This window comes from Aulonocara stuartgranti, assembly GCF_965226115.1.
Source record: "Aulonocara stuartgranti genome assembly, chromosome: 23".
Lineage (NCBI taxonomy): Eukaryota > Metazoa > Chordata > Actinopteri > Cichliformes > Cichlidae > Aulonocara > Aulonocara stuartgranti.
This window is the reverse complement of record NC_138958.1, coordinates 24,961,875-24,977,500: the sequence shown is the minus strand read 5'-3', so window position 1 is coordinate 24,977,500 and position 15,626 is coordinate 24,961,875. Positions and strand designations below refer to the sequence as shown.

Below are 15,626 nucleotides of genomic sequence, written 5' to 3'. Positions count from 1 at the left end.
TGGATTATGCAGAAAAAGTAGAATTGGGCTGAAAGATCTATCGCTTTATCACCACTTCAGGTTGTAAATCTGGTTTTTAAAAAGTAACGAAGTAACTAAGTAATTAATTACTTTTGAAAATAAGTAATCAGTAAAGTAACAGGATTACTTTTTTGGGGAAGTAATCAGTAATTAGTTACTGATTACTTTTTTCAAGTAACTTGACCAACACTGCACATAAGGAGTCGCCTTTGGTGATCGGGGGCAGTTATGGTACATGACTGACTCACTCGGTGCCTGTACTACAGGGTTACTTGTCTGCATTTTGGGGAACAGGACCTGACTGTCGTCTGTTTTTGGACACAGTTCAGAACATCGGGCCATCCAAAACACATAGCAGAGGATGGTTTCGATCCATCGACCTCTGGGTTATGGGCCCAGCACGCTTCCGCTGCGCCACTCTGCTGGACAGCACCCCAGATGGGACTCGAACCCACAATCCCTGGCTTAGGAGGCCAGTGCCTTATCCATTAGGCCACCGGGGCAGATGAGCACTTGACTTCCTTTCTTTGGAGGTTGTTTCGGGGTTCGAGTGAGAGCCATGGTTTCAAGCTGGTTTTTAGTTCAAAGATGAAGCTTATTTAAGAACATTTGAGAAATGCTGAGAAAATAAATTACACTCTGGGCAACTCAGTGTCCAGAACGCTGGCCAGCCAACACGCTGTGCTTATTGCTCCACTTTATTTGGGGGCGTTTATGTTGTCTGTTGAGACTTGTGAAACCACATGAAGACCAGAGAGTACCAACGATTTGAATCACTGAATCTAGTTCCACTAAAAGAGGGGGAGTAGCAGGAGCATGTGTGACGTGCTCAAACACAGCTGGATCAAATGCTTGAATTAGCTCTTCAGCATGGCATCAAGTTTGGCAAAGGCCTGACAACAAGCCATTCATTTGATTCAGGTGTGTCAGAACAAGGATGCATCTAAAAGCTAAATAAAAAAAAGGAGTTCTCCAGGACTGGAGTTGGAGTCCATTTGCTAGGCTCTATGTACACATAAGCAGAGATGGGCAGTAACGAGTTACAAGTAATGCGTTACTGTAATCTGATTACTTTTTTCAAGTAACGAGTAAAGTAAGGGATTACTATTGCAAAAATGTTAATTAGATTACGTTACTTTCCCGTAGGAACGCTGCGTTACTGCGTTACTAAAACCGTGATTTTTTGCGAGAATGTCTCATGACAGTGACGTAAGCGAGTGCGAGGTTCGTGACAACAGCTGTTTGCAGATCAACAATGGATCCTATATCGATTGTGGGAGAGAGTATGCGCGTACAGCGTTTAAAGCGTGGAAGTACTGACCTTACTTTGAGTTTGATTCCATAAAAAGTGACAAAAACATTAGTGTCCGTTGTGCGTGGGAAGAAAACTTCTTTTTACAGCGAAAAAACCTCTAAACAAGCACCGAGTGCGCAACGACGTGATGGGAAACTCACAGAGAAAGTCACGGATTCTTCAACTGACCGTGGCACACCTGCACCAGGGTAAACCTCCGCCTACCCCCACTCCTGCTTTACAGGTGAAAATAGAGCAACAGGACCGCTGAGTCTTTGACTTTATTTATTTTCTGCTGTGTTTTACTTGCATCTATTTGAAAGAGTGAGTGTAAGCACACAAAAATATTTTATTTCATGTGCTGGAATGTGCAGAAAATAGGTTTAAATGTTAAACTAATTTCTTCCAGTCAGAGAATGTTGCATATAATTAAATTTTTGCTTGATGCATAAAGTTAAAAGATCAAAACTAATAAAACAAGTTAAAAAAAGACACTTTTCCATTTGATTACATTTTGTATGATGGATTATGCAGAAAAAGTAGAATTGGGCTGAAAGATCTATCGCTTTATCACCACTTCAGGTTGTAAATCTGGTTTTTAAAAAGTAACGAAGTAACTAAGTAATTAATTACTTTTGAAAATAAGTAATCAGTAAAGTAACAGGATTACTTTTTTGGGGAAGTAATCAGTAATTAGTTACTGATTACTTTTTTCAAGTAACTTGACCAACACTGCACATAAGGAGTCGCCTTTGGTGATCGGGGGCAGTTATGGTACATGACTGACTCACTCGGTGCCTGTACTACAGGGTTACTTGTCTGCATTTTGGGGAACAGGACCTGACTGTCGTCTGTTTTTGGACACAGTTCAGAACATCGGGCCATCCAAAACACATAGCAGAGGATGGTTTCGATCCATCGACCTCTGGGTTATGGGCCCAGCACGCTTCCGCTGCGCCACTCTGCTGGACAGCACCCCAGATGGGACTCGAACCCACAATCCCTGGCTTAGGAGGCCAGTGCCTTATCCATTAGGCCACCGGGGCAGATGAGCACTTGACTTCCTTTCTTTGGAGGTTGTTTCGGGGTTCGAGTGAGAGCCATGGTTTCAAGCTGGTTTTTAGTTCAAAGATGAAGCTTATTTAAGAACATTTGAGAAATGCTGAGAAAATAAATTACACTCTGTATACACTCTGGGCAACTCAGTGTCCAGAACGCTGGCCAGCCAACACGCTGTGCTTATTGCTCCACTTTATTTGGGGGCGTTTATGTTGTCTGTTGAGACTTGTGAAACCACATGAAGACCAGAGAGTACCAACGATTTGAATCACTGAATCTAGTTCCACTAAAAGAGGGGTGAGTACCTGAGTGACTCACTCAGCGCCTGTACTGCATGGTTACTTGTCTGCCTGAGGCGTAGAAGCTTCCTTTTGGGAAAGAAAATTGTTGACACACACTAGATAGCAGTCGATTGGTAACTAACGGTAACTAACCTGTAATAAATTAAAATAGTTTTACACTAATGATTTGGAATAAAATACAAACTCAGAGTCAGCTTCTGGAACCTTTCCACACTGTACCACCCACATTAAGCTAGTATTATGTGAGAAGTCTGTCAAATCGAGGCCAAAGACATGTTTTAATCGAACTGCATTGCTGTTGAGCTATGTTGAGATTTTCACCTTTTCATATTCTCTTCTCACATATACTCATTCTAGGCAACAGGTAGTACTTATGAGTGAAGTGTGAACAAGAGTTTCACTTGTTAACAGTGAAGAACAAACTGCTGATTTAGGCTATTATTATAATTATAAACACATGAGGTCACACACCTAAACCCTTCCAACAGGCACAAACACATAGAATTTGGGGAAGGAGCAGGTTTTGTTTCTTTAAGGTGGGCTTTGTTGTTCAGCCTGTGAAACTGTCCCTGCTGCCAGTGCAAACTATTCTTCTCTTTCATAATGAAAACACACATAACATTTATGTTGTCTCTGCAAAAAAAATGTTCTTGGAGATTTCTTGTCTACTTTAACAAACCGAATTTCTTTACATTGTATTTCAACCACAAATTGAGGTTTAATTATCAGATTATTTTATCCCAGTAAAATATTTATTACGTTTCAAAAGAAAATATATATACTCCCGCTCTTCAATATAACAGAGGGACTACATCCTAACAGCTACTTTCCAGCTTTTTTAAGATGAGGTCTTAGCGATCAAATTTTCTCTAAGCCATCAGCTGCAGATGTTCCACAGCTGTTTGAAGGCCTACCTTTAACTGTGCCGTACAGCCCCTCCTGTTGCAGCCCTCTGAGTTGACGTTACAGATGCATCTGGGCTTACCGCCACATTCAACCATGCAGATCTGCTCCCCGGAGCCGTACCTGGACGAGCTTTTTGGTGATTTTGGCGAAAACATGCTGGGGTCTTTGCGGCTGAGTCCGGTTTATCTCGTCCAGTCAATCGGAGGGCAAAAGTCCGCAGCGGACAGACGACGTCATTTTTCACGCGCTCGCGTGTGGACTAAAGTGGCGTTTGATCGGAGGTAGTTCATCAAGACGAGACCAGGGGCAAAGTCTTTGATCACATGACTCCTGCGTGAGTGGGGCAGAAAGTGTAGAGAAAGGCGCAAATAAAGCGTCTAAACTTCATTTAGTGCGCACTTTTATCTGTTAGTCAGAGAAAAAAAAAGTCTGATATTGATATATTTATAGAAATTAAGTTTTATTCAAGTTCAAATAACTCCAGATAAATAAAGACAAAACACCTGCCTTTTGCTCCCTGTAACAGGACTAAAGTTTTCAAAATAAAAGCTTATTTTTATGCTAATACCGTCCTAAACAAACATCACGCTTGGGAACAGCTACAAAAGACTTTATTCAGTTTTTACGTGTGTGTGCGAATACTCCAGTGTCAAAGAGCACACTGTAAATTATGCAACAGCAGTCCATGTGTGTGAATGGGGGCATCAAAGCAAACCAATTATTACTGTAATAATTAAAAACACATTACAACAGAAAATTCTGTTTTCATGCATTAAAAATATCTTATTTTTCCACACATTTCCTTTTTTATTGTTATAATTTCAATGGATGGGACAGCATAGCAAACCAGAAGGCACCCAGAGAGGACACCAAGACAGGCTTCAGGGCTGTTCCTTTTTTCATCCTTCAGCTTAACATTGTTAGATGAACAGAGTAAATCCAAGTTTTATTGGATCAAAAACACTGCAAATCTGTTTTTTCTTCCCTTCACAATTAAGCTGGCAGACAAACAGGAAATGAAGACAAAAGAAGGCTTTCTTTTTATGGAATTAAAAAACAAAAAAAACAAACAAAACTATTTTTAATCTGCATACAAGAATAAATGTACAGACATTTTCTTGTTGCAGTGCAGATCTGTACACCAACACAGAGGCAGGGGAGTTGGAAGCAACAGGAACAACCGGAGACCTCAGCGCTGTCGATCCCAGCGCCAGATGGAGGCGTCATCGCACACCGCTATCAAAATGCTGCTGTCGCGGCTGAAGCTGGTTTGCCGGATGGCTGATGTGCATTTGGGGAGGGTCAGCGTGGTGCACCTGAAGAGGAACAGAGATAGTTGGGGGAAAATTGTAAAAAACCAAAACAAACAAAAAAATACAGAGAAACCTTTGTTAGTGTCAATTACAAAAATGATGAAACAATTGAAATAAAAATGTTTCTTTTGTAACCTGTGAATATTTGTTGTTTAAAAATCAGTGTTCTGACCATAAATCAGACAAAAAGAGTCCCAATTTCATTAAATGTGCCAGGTAAAAAAAAGACACAGGAAGACATCACAGCAGCTTTCTATGGGGCATTGGTGCTCAGAGAAGTGTGACAATGCTGCAATAATTGATCGTGAAGACGGCACCATTTAGCAGTTTTAAGTTTTAACCTCTGAGCTGCACTAAACTGGCATTTTTCCACTATTTTGTCACTTCAGACAGTGTTGCTTTTAACCGGGCATCATTCCTGCACATTCCTGGTTCAGCCAATTCCTTGTCAAAATGCACAAGGAAGGAAATTGAATGCCTTTTCAAAAGAACTTGGAAAAAAAGTGGTAACGAAGCCTGTAAATGTTTAGGTGCAGCAGTGTTCCCAACCTGGGGGAAAAGCACCAGTGTTATAACCTTCAACTACAACTGCAACTACTGTTGTTGCAGTCACTTGTAAGGAAATCTGTGTAACTGATGGAGGAGAAGCCTTTCTGTATGCTCCAGGAAGAAATGGTATTACTAAAAACCGTGGAAATAACTGACACTACTGTAAACCACATACTTCCAAGCTTAAATACGAAGTGTTACAGTTAACCAAAGCCCCGCACTGCAGCTCTTCAGTATTTGATGCTTTCAATTTTTCCAAGGATTCAAGTCATCATATTGGCTTTCTCATGGGTTTACCAATACGTGGAACATGAAACAGCCAGATGGCGGCAGTAATACCGTTGAAACTGCACTTACTGCAAGTTGGAGGTCTCAAAACATTTCCAGACACGGTGAGATTAGATGATACAACTGGGGTCTAATGGTAGGTGGTCTTTGCTTAAATATACTCCACAGTCACTTCTCAGAGACTTTAGAATACTTTTTAGATTAAAATGGCTCTACATGGTTGAGATTTCTGTCCTACCACCAAACCTCCTGACAACGGTACTGATTCCAAACCTTAAAAGGATATGATGAGCCATATGAACAACAAACATGGAACAGTGCTGACGGTAGTTCCTCAGGGCTCCCGATGAGCTATACCAAACTTCTAGTAGCACAATATGAAGATTCCCAAACCACACGGCCCTGTGTTATTTTCTTCTAACAGCTAATGTGAGCTAAACTAAGGGTGTAGCTGATCAAATACAACAACCTGTTTAAGTTTATGAGCGTTTATTGTGATATTTTGATGCTAAAAGCAGGGCAAAGAGCAGTGGAGATACAGGACAACTATAGCACGCCTGTTGTCTGTTTTTTTTTTTTTTTTTACTTACTTGGCTTTGTGCGGATCTTCTACTTCAAGGTCCCACACGTAAAGCTTCCCCACCTGATTCCCCAGAGCCAGCATCTGTGTATCAGCATCACAGCAGAGGTCAGTAAGAGCACCAAGACACAACAAGAAAACAAACAAACAACTCTCAGCATCCAGTGTTTCCTACAGATTTAGCTTCCGTTTCTCCTCTGCAAGAGTTTTTATTTCTTAAGAACTAAATATCAGTGATAATAAACTACTTAAAACCTGCCAGTGACCTCCAACTCCAGGTTAGACTGCAGCTGACAGCTAGAAACTTGCTGGACAAGTGGCTAATTGATATTAAAGAGCACAATGACAGCAACCTGGCCAACCAGAAAGACAGGACAACTGGAAACACTGGGTTAGCATTGACTGACCTTTCAAGTAAATCAATTAAATGATGCAATTCTTTCCAACAGATGAAAAATAAAACTGTATTTGAGACGAAACATTTGATTATTCTGGTTTTGTCCTTTAATCAGTACAAATGAGAATGAAAATATAAAACCTGATCATACACAAAATAAATAAAGGTAAGATAGCTGACCTTCTGCCAGAAGTCCATGGAGAAGCGCATGTACCAAATGTCACACTGGCTGTAGTCAAAGCGTCCCAGAATCGTCACATTTGACTCATTTGGTTTAATGTGATCAATGTCATCCTCCATCTTCCCGGGTTTCCAGCACACAATGGCGTTTTCACAAGACTGGAATGACAACACAAACTCAGTTGTACATTTTGTTGTTTCATTAAAACTTTAAGGCACTGAATAAGGCGCAGCGGATTATAAGGCGCATTAAGCAAAACAAAACAGTCAAATAAGTCAGACTTAACTCATTCTTCTTGCTTCCTCCACTTCTGTACCATTGATTCATTAATGCTGAATTCTCTTGCAGCTGCTCTATTCCCATGTTGTTGCAGTATATTAATGACTAACCTCATATTGTAGATGGATTATCTCAGTTGTTCTCCTGACTGAAGTTTGGTCCGTTTACAGCATCCTGCCATGCGATTGCATTTGTCCCTAACCACCAGAATCCCTCACGTTAACGTTTATCGAGTGGAAAATTGTTAGCGTTCATCCTCCAGCTTCACTGTGTTTGTTATGCTAACATAGCTGTGTTGCTAGTAGCATATCATTATACCCCAGCTAGTCCAACTTTAGTAACCCTACAAACGTCACTGCTGTTTAGTTTTCTGTTGGAAGTGATGGCAGAGCTGTAAGTTTTAATTTCTTCAGAAATCTCTCAGTCAGAACATGCTATATCATGTTTAGGTGGAAACTAGCGAGCTAACTTCCTGCTAACGCCATTAAAATGAATAAATTCTGTTTTCATGGATGTCTGGATGTTAAACTTAATTGTTACAACTGGTAAAGCAGCAACGCTGATCATTTTATTAAAGATGAACTCTCAGTGATGCCGCAGTGCTCGTTCGACTTTGGGACATGAATCAGACTGAGTTTTGGACCCAGATTACTCCGAGTCCCCTAGATACAATAGCCATAATGCTCCAACAATCCATCAAGCAGTGCGGCTTTGTTGCTTAACAAAGTCGTACTAAAACATTTTTTTGAGCATTTTTGAGCGCCGTATACCACATAAGTTTGAGGTCAGTAAGCACAACCATAATTCATCCATAAGGCACACCGGATTATAAGGCGCACTGTCAATTTTTGAGAAAATGAAAGGATTTTAAGTGCGCCTTATAGTGCAGAATATACGGTAACTTAAAAAGAAAAAAAAACAAAAAAACCCTTTTGGGTAGCATTAAAGGATTTCCTTTCACTTGCCTTAGAAAGAATAAGATCACCAAGCCACCGCACACAGTCCACATAGTTTCTATGAATGTCACGTGTTGAGAAGTCGGGGAAGTGGATTTTCTGTGAGACAAATGCCCTAAAAAAAAAAAAAAACAAAAAAAAAAACAAACAAACAAAAAAAACCACAACAACATAAGAAAATATAATGCCATGTATGTAAATCCACAGATATGAAAACAGACCACAGAAAAAGCTTCTGGACGTCTCACCTGTTTGTCTTTGAGGGGTTGTACTCATAAGACGCGCGAATGGCTTTCTGCAATCTCTCCGAATTGATCCTCCACAGTTTTAGCGAGTGGTCCATCCCACATGACATAATCTTTTCACCTAGGAGATCAAAATCCTACAAAACAGGAAATGGATAATAGGAGAATGTGAACTGTCAGTACAGACAGAATTTAATCACATTCACCTAAAACATCTGTTTTGTCACCATTTCAGAAAATTAGCAGACAACTATGATTTAATATTGTGTAAGTTAAGTAACAGAATAAGGTGGGATGGTCTTAATAGACAGATAAACCTGACAACGACACAGCCCAGAGGAACACCACCGACAACTGGGCAAGCTTGTGATCTGAAATTTTTTAAACTGCAATTTTAACCATTAAAAGAAACTCATTCCCACCCCCCAAAAATCAAAAATAAAAACAAAAACTGAAATGACCACACTTTGTATTCAGCTTTTTCTGTAGAATCAGCCTCACACGTGCATATACTGCTGTGAGGCTGAAAATCTAATGTCAGTAAAAAAATAGTCAATACCAGATGGATAATTTCTGTTTACTTTCAATCAGATTGAAAATAAACACACATACTTTCACTAGTCACTTCGGAGAAGTAGAACATGAACAAGTCTGTGGTGTCAGCTGTCGAGGAAAAGCTTTCCCCCCCCCAAATAACCCAATACAGAAGTACTGTCTGGTGTAATGGTGCCAACATGTGCAGTCATCCCCTAAAGACCGATTCAGAATCTTTTTTTCCCTGTTGTACAATAGTCACTGTTATGTCCCAGATAAATTTCCCCACATATACTGTAAAACTCACAGCACTCAGAACTTCATCCCGATGACCCTCGACGCCTCCGAAAATGGCCACTAAAGTGTCCGTCTGTATGTTCCACAGCCGAAGAGCGTGATCTGAAAATAAGAGATGACTTTAAGAAGTCTGATTGTTGTTTTGCAGCCGGTCAGTGAAAGAGATGCTCACAGCTTTTTTTTCTTTTTTACTTTTTCCCCCCTCTATATTTACATAGTTTGATCTATGCATTTATATTATATTGCATTCAATACTTTAAGGGTAGAATTATATTTTATTTTGTTAATGAATTTCTTCTTTGAGGACTTTACAACTTTATTTGAACACAGTCTTAGTTTTTCTACGTGATAAGCGTTGGTTTCTCTGATTAATCATGTTAAATATATCAAAAATATCACATAAAGCATAAAAACTCACACCACCTTTGCACTTCCCAGCAGCTATAATCACACTGAAGGGTGTTTAAAAAAAACAAAAAACAAAAAAACCCTTCAGTGATTAAAGGAAAGATTAAACTTTGCTGCCGTTCACATGACCTTCAGTGACAGATCCAAACCCCGCTGTCTGATTTATCTCAGATTAAGGAACCACCTGACAGTCCCGTGGAAATAAAACTTTATCCCCACTACACTCGAGTCTGAGGTGACCTGTTTTTTCTCTTTAGATTGAAGCAACAAATCACAGTTGAGAGGGGTTTTACTGCCGGGATGATTTTTATTGTTGAGTGAGGGTCAATAAAGCCATCAAAGAAAATGGGCCTTTTTTTTCTTTCTTTCTTTTTTTAAATAAATGCATTGCTGCTGTTGTATTAACCTCACAGTGAAATATATGACAAACTGCTGGTCTTTCTGCCCTCTCTGCGACACAGCTTAACTCTTTTTTTCCTCCAAGGAGCGGGAAAAAATAATAATCAGCAAATCTCTGCTAAATAAGGAAACACAAGGTTATTGGCGTAACTCTAGGTGATGCCGTCCGGCTTATGTGTGCATAACGAGCCGGGAAGAACCCTTGAACTGCACGCAGAAGAGCTCAAATGTGCTTTATAATCACTGTTTACCTTTGCTGACAGAGAGGAGCAGATTGGGATCCCTCGGATGAAACTTCAGCTCGTTGATGGCGTTCCCATGACCTACATAATGCTGGAAAAGAAGGGGAAAAATGACTTCTTAATTCACATTGTGCAATTAAAACAACTTGGGGCAGATGAAGTGAAATTCGGTATAGTTATTATCATTCCTCTGGGCCATTAAATGCAAGTCTTTCCAAAAATAAAAAAAATGTAAATAAAGCTCTACTGTTATAAGTTGCTTCCTGAAAATGCTTCATAATCAAATAAAACTATTTTCTGTGCACTGAAAGTGATACAGATTATTTTAAGCTTGCAGTAACACTACAGCAGTGCTGTTTGAAAACACATCGTTTTCTCTCCGTTTTGCAACCCGTCCACACTGAGACAGCATTTTCCTCAAGGGAAGAGTTTTGAAAACGCTCTCAAAAATGCAGCATTTTCAAAAACGGAGCTGTCCCGTCGCAGTGTGGACACTTGAAAGTGCAGACTTTCTAAAACGATGACGCATTTTAGTCATGTGATGCAGTCATGTGACCAATTAAACAAAGATAGCGGAGTGCATTATACAGCAGTTGTTTTGATTGCTCTCAATTTTGACAGCTCTAATAAAAAAGGTTAATATCAGTTTGTACCTGCTCCAGATAGCCTTTCTTCAAATTATTTAATTCTCACTCGCTTTTGCGCATGTGCAGGACTGGAACGTAAGTGTTTTGGGCCGTTTCAATGTGGACGCTCAACTCTGTGAAAACGGCCGAAAACGCTAGTGTAGACACGGAGCGTTTTCAGATGAAAACGCCGTTTTCAAATCTATCCGGGCTAGTGTGGATGTAGCCTAAGGAACTGCCCCCCCAGCCCATTGTTCCTTCAGTGGGCTGGTTTCAGTCATTATGCAAATGTACTGTTTATAAGATTGGGGACACCTGCAGTCAGCTGAGACTGAAGAAGTCACTTGGATGAGTGACGAAACATTTCTCCCACAAAATGCTACGTCCAGATGAACAGAATCAAGTTTTGGAGATGTACTTACCTGGATGATTGAGCATGCATCAAGACATCCATTCATATACAATAAATTAAAAAGCCACCCTGCAGTACTAACTACAAGATCCATAAAGGTTTTTTTTACTGATTTTCACATTTGGTTTGACCATGACCTGATTTTCACCATAATTAAATCAGCTTGAGCTGTTATTAGTATCTACCATCACACAAAATTTCAAAACGATATCTTGAAAACTGTGGACTCTGCTAAAAGACAGAAGTGATGGAGCAGTTGGGTGAAGACTGACGAGTTACCTTGATGCACTGCATCGTGATGTGGTTGATCACCCGGATGATGCCACGGGATCCGGCCACAGCCAGCAGGGGGTGACTCGTGTTGGTGTCATAGGTCCAGGCGCACGTGTAGAAGTTCTCGTCTGCCTTTGCAAAGTCAAGGAAACCTGAACAGAATCTACACTTACCTTTCTTTAACAGACTCAGATGTCCTGCTGTCAGCTGCACAGAGTCACTCAAACTTCAGCACAAACAAGCGTCTCTTCTTCTCTGTACCCCCTGAACTCTTTTCCATTTACACTGTATATTTTCTGCTCTCAGCTGCAGAGCTTTTATGGAGTTCAAATACCTTTCAGATGGCTAGATAATGTAAAAATATCAGATATCTTAATCCTCGCTGTTAGCCTTCAGCTCAGGTGTCGAGGCATTAAACCCGTCTAGACTGCCCTTCTGTCATCTAAGCAATAAAGAAGTATATAAAAGTCAAACTGCAGGACTTTTTGTGTGTTAGGAAAACTGACAAATGAGAGCAAAGAAGGATTGAGGAAGTAGGTGAAAGGATACGTCTGCATCAACGTAGGACTGCAGGAGTCTGATTTCTCCTTGAGAGTGGCATTCATACAGAGTTACCTGGATAAGCACAGATGTGAGAGGCGGACAAGTTCACTAATAATCAGTGTTTAAAAGACATTTTTTAATGTTCCTTTCATTGCCAAACTATAAATGGATAAAGAAGTCATTGCAAATCAGCAGGGTCATTGGAGCTTGTTGTTATACACTGGTAAATCTCATGCTTTTATTGTCTTTGCGAGCATTTCACAGTGAGCTGCATGCTTTGAAAACTCCTAACAATATATTGGACAAACACCAGTAAACAGATCAGGACTCTCCCACCTCTGGTAATATGCTGACCCACTACAGAAATAAGCAATTTAAACCAACTTTTAAAATAACTGATCATTTATTTACCCTGTTACTCCCAACTGTAGCAAACACCAGCGGGTCTCCCTCCTTGCTGTGCCAGTTAAACTGCACTCCAAACAATGGCTGGCCATGGTCCTCCTGAGACAAATACAGATGTTGTTAATAGCCACTTGCGCTCCTACAAAAAAAAATCCTGTATGTATGAGCGCGCATTAAACCAGATGGGTGTACTAAGAAGCAAGTTAAACAAAACAAGGCTTTGTTCTGGCTAGATGACACTTCAATCAATTCAGTTCAGTTTGATTTGTGTAGCACCAAATCACAACAGAAATCTCTTCTTTATATTATATGGTAAAGATACCACAATAACATGGAGAAAACCCCAACAATCAGGCAACTCCCTATGAAGAAGCATTTGGGGACAGTGGGAAGGAAAAACTCAATTTTAAGCGGAAGAAAAAGGCTCGGGTAGGGGCGGGAATCTGTTGCCACTGGTTCGAAGTGAGGGGAAAAATAAAGGACAAAGAGACACTGCCAGAGATTAACAATAACTAATGATTAATTGCAGACTGGTTTATAAAACATTAAGAGACCAAAGATATGCTCAATGCATCATGGGAATCCCCCAGCAGCCTAGACCTTTTGCAGTGTAACAAAGGGAGGAATCAGGGTCACCTGATCCAGCCCTAACTACAAGCTTTGGCTGAATATTACTGACGATATTCTGTAAATAATTCAAATTTCCCATCTGTGTTCTTCCACTTTGAGCTGCTGCCTTTAGTGATCGCCACACCACAGCGGATCATCTGCCTTCCTGGCATCCTCGTCTGACACAACAACCCACTGCATGTCCTCCTTCAGTTCCTCCCCCAGTTCCATCTTCATCGTCCTTAGTCCAATGTATCCAGTCTTTCCTCTGCACATGTCCAAACCATCTCAGCATTGTCTCTCAAACCTTGTCTGTAAATCGGTGTCCCTCTGATGCATTACCTTCTAATCGTATCCCTTCTGGTAACTGCCAATGAAACTCTTAACATCTTTAACTCTGCCTCTTGTCTTTATGTCAGCACCACTGTCTCCAAACCAGAGATCATAGCAGGCCTCTTGTAAACTTCCCCTTTCACTTTTGGTGCCATCTTTCTGTCACAAATCAACCCTGACACTTGTCTCTACCAACTACACGCTGGTTGCACTCTCTTTTTGACCTCTTTTGCACACCATCTGCTGCTTTCAGTGGGTTGATCCACAATATTTAAACTCCTTTGCCTTCACGATATCTACTCCTTGGATACTCACCTGTCACTCATTCACACGTGTATTCTGTCTTGCCTGCCTAGCAGTTTAAATCAGACCAGGCAGCAGATTAGGACAGACCTATTAATGCCTTTTCTGAATCGACAGCTAAGAACATCCAAATACCTGACTGACTATGTATTGTTTTTTGTACTGCAGGCAGTTAACAGGACATTTGCTGGCTCATTTCACAGTAAACCCCTCTAGGTTCTGCACACTGTCTGGTGTGCTGGACGTACTCACCCTCAGGCTGTTGACACATTTAAAAGAATATCTGCACTTCTTGGACTTCCACTTGCCCTTGCCCCAGCTCTTTCTGCCAGGGGCATTGGCGGTGTTGGTGGGTGTGTCTGGGCGTTCTGCGTTGGTGCCACTCTCAACGCTGACGGCATCGTCCTGCAACCAGCAGCAACACAAACAAACGTGTTATTTAATGCAAAATCATCTTCTAAACATGCGCATTGAGACCAGAACATGAGCACTCATAAACAAAGTGTGCCTGATGTGCTGAAGACATTGTAAACAAGTTTCTTGCCTTGCTATTTGTTTAACACTGCACTTTTTAATAGCACAAAAAAAAAAAACAACAAAAAAAAAACAATCAGAAGCGTATCACTTCCAAACTATCGGGTCAGTTTAAACACAATGAAGGAGGAGACGAGTAAAGATGGCTGTGGTTGGCCCAGGCTGCTACAAAAACATTCCTCATTAATCAGTTCATAAAGCGCTATAACATTTTTCTCACAATCAAAGCTTAACTCAAGACCATTCTTGAGCAACCCATCCGAAAAACACTACATTTTGGTCAGTATTTAGTTTATTATTTATCTGCTTGATGCTTTTTGCCAAGGCTAGCCCAGGTTTACACGTGAATAACTCCAGTCTGAGCACAAAGAAAACACGTGTGCGCTAACATGGATGGTGGAACATGTGCGGGAAAATTTATTTGAAGACACTAAAATAGTCCACAGTGAATAACTATATCTGATAGCTCCAGCTGTTTGAATCCAGCCGGTATGAATAAACAAAGATGCTAGCTAAAGCCTTTAGCACATCGGCTACTTTAGCACAATGCTAACTGATCAGAAGCGCTACACGGCTCATCTGCGGCCCAACATCAAACACGGTTTAAATGCTTACGTTCTCATCTCCTGACAAGTCGGGGTTGCTGTTCTCATCGCTGCTCAGCTTTTGCTTTTTCGCCGGTATTTCTTTTCCCGCTTGAGAAGGGGACTCGGACATGTTCTTATTTTCCCTCATTTTGGAATTAACCCCGCCCCTTCCGCTCCTACGCCCACGAGCATGCCGGAAACTGAATATTCAGCCAATCGCGAATCGCAGCTCGACTGCACAAATACCGGTTATTTTCCAGTTAAAGCCGTGCAGGCGTATTATTTATATTTTTGCTTCGTGCCACTATATATATTTTTTATAATAATTTCTTTATCTTTTACTTCCGGACTTCTGTCATTTTAAACGCTCTTGAGCAATAGTTCTCCAGCTTTCTGATAATCTTTCAAAGTGTTTCTTTGGCCATTGCTGCTTTTTCATTCACATTCAGTTTACACATTCAGATTCAACTGCACAAGCTAGGACAAACGTTACAACAGTGAGTGCCTGCAGACATCTGTAAAACACGGTGGAAGCTCTATCAAGGTTTGGGCTGCATTTCAGTAAGTGGTGTTCAAGATCTCTTCAAATGATGAATTAAGAACTCAGAAAAGTACCATCAGATTTTGATCCACCATGCAATTACATCTGGAAAGCATCTGATTGGTAACAGCTTAATTTTTCGGCATGGCAATGATCCCGAACACACTGCCAATGCAGTAAAATATTCCTGAATAGAAACACACAGTGGAA

At 40.7% G+C, this 15,626-nt stretch overlaps 2 protein-coding genes across 2 annotated transcripts in view; both read right to left on the bottom strand.

Annotated features, from left to right (window-relative positions):
• The window catches only part of LOC309701048 (copper-transporting ATPase 2-like), a gene marked incomplete at its 5' end in the record, with an annotated part of 72,456 nt that extends 68,584 nt beyond the window's left edge, over nt 1-3,872 (bottom strand). Inside the window, 3 exon segments of the mRNA XM_082525019.1 lie at nt 3,591-3,763; nt 3,766-3,832; nt 3,834-3,872. Coding sequence (XP_082381145.1) covers nt 3,591-3,763; nt 3,766-3,832; nt 3,834-3,872 — 279 coding nt within the window.
• Nucleotides 3,873-4,021: 149 nt separating this feature from the next.
• On the bottom strand, nt 4,022-15,069 carry eed (embryonic ectoderm development). Its single transcript, XM_082524287.1, has 12 exons — nt 14,904-15,069; nt 14,007-14,159; nt 12,516-12,608; nt 12,111-12,176; nt 11,568-11,693; nt 10,260-10,341; nt 9,212-9,303; nt 8,374-8,507; nt 8,135-8,240; nt 6,890-7,048; nt 6,323-6,396; nt 4,022-4,898 (listed from the first exon to the last, which is right to left on the bottom strand). The coding sequence occupies exons 1-12, from the start codon at nt 15,021-15,023 to the stop codon at nt 4,772-4,774; spliced, it is 1,332 nt and encodes a 443-aa protein (XP_082380413.1). The 5' UTR covers nt 15,024-15,069; the 3' UTR covers nt 4,022-4,771.
• Nucleotides 15,070-15,626: the final 557 nt, after the last annotated feature.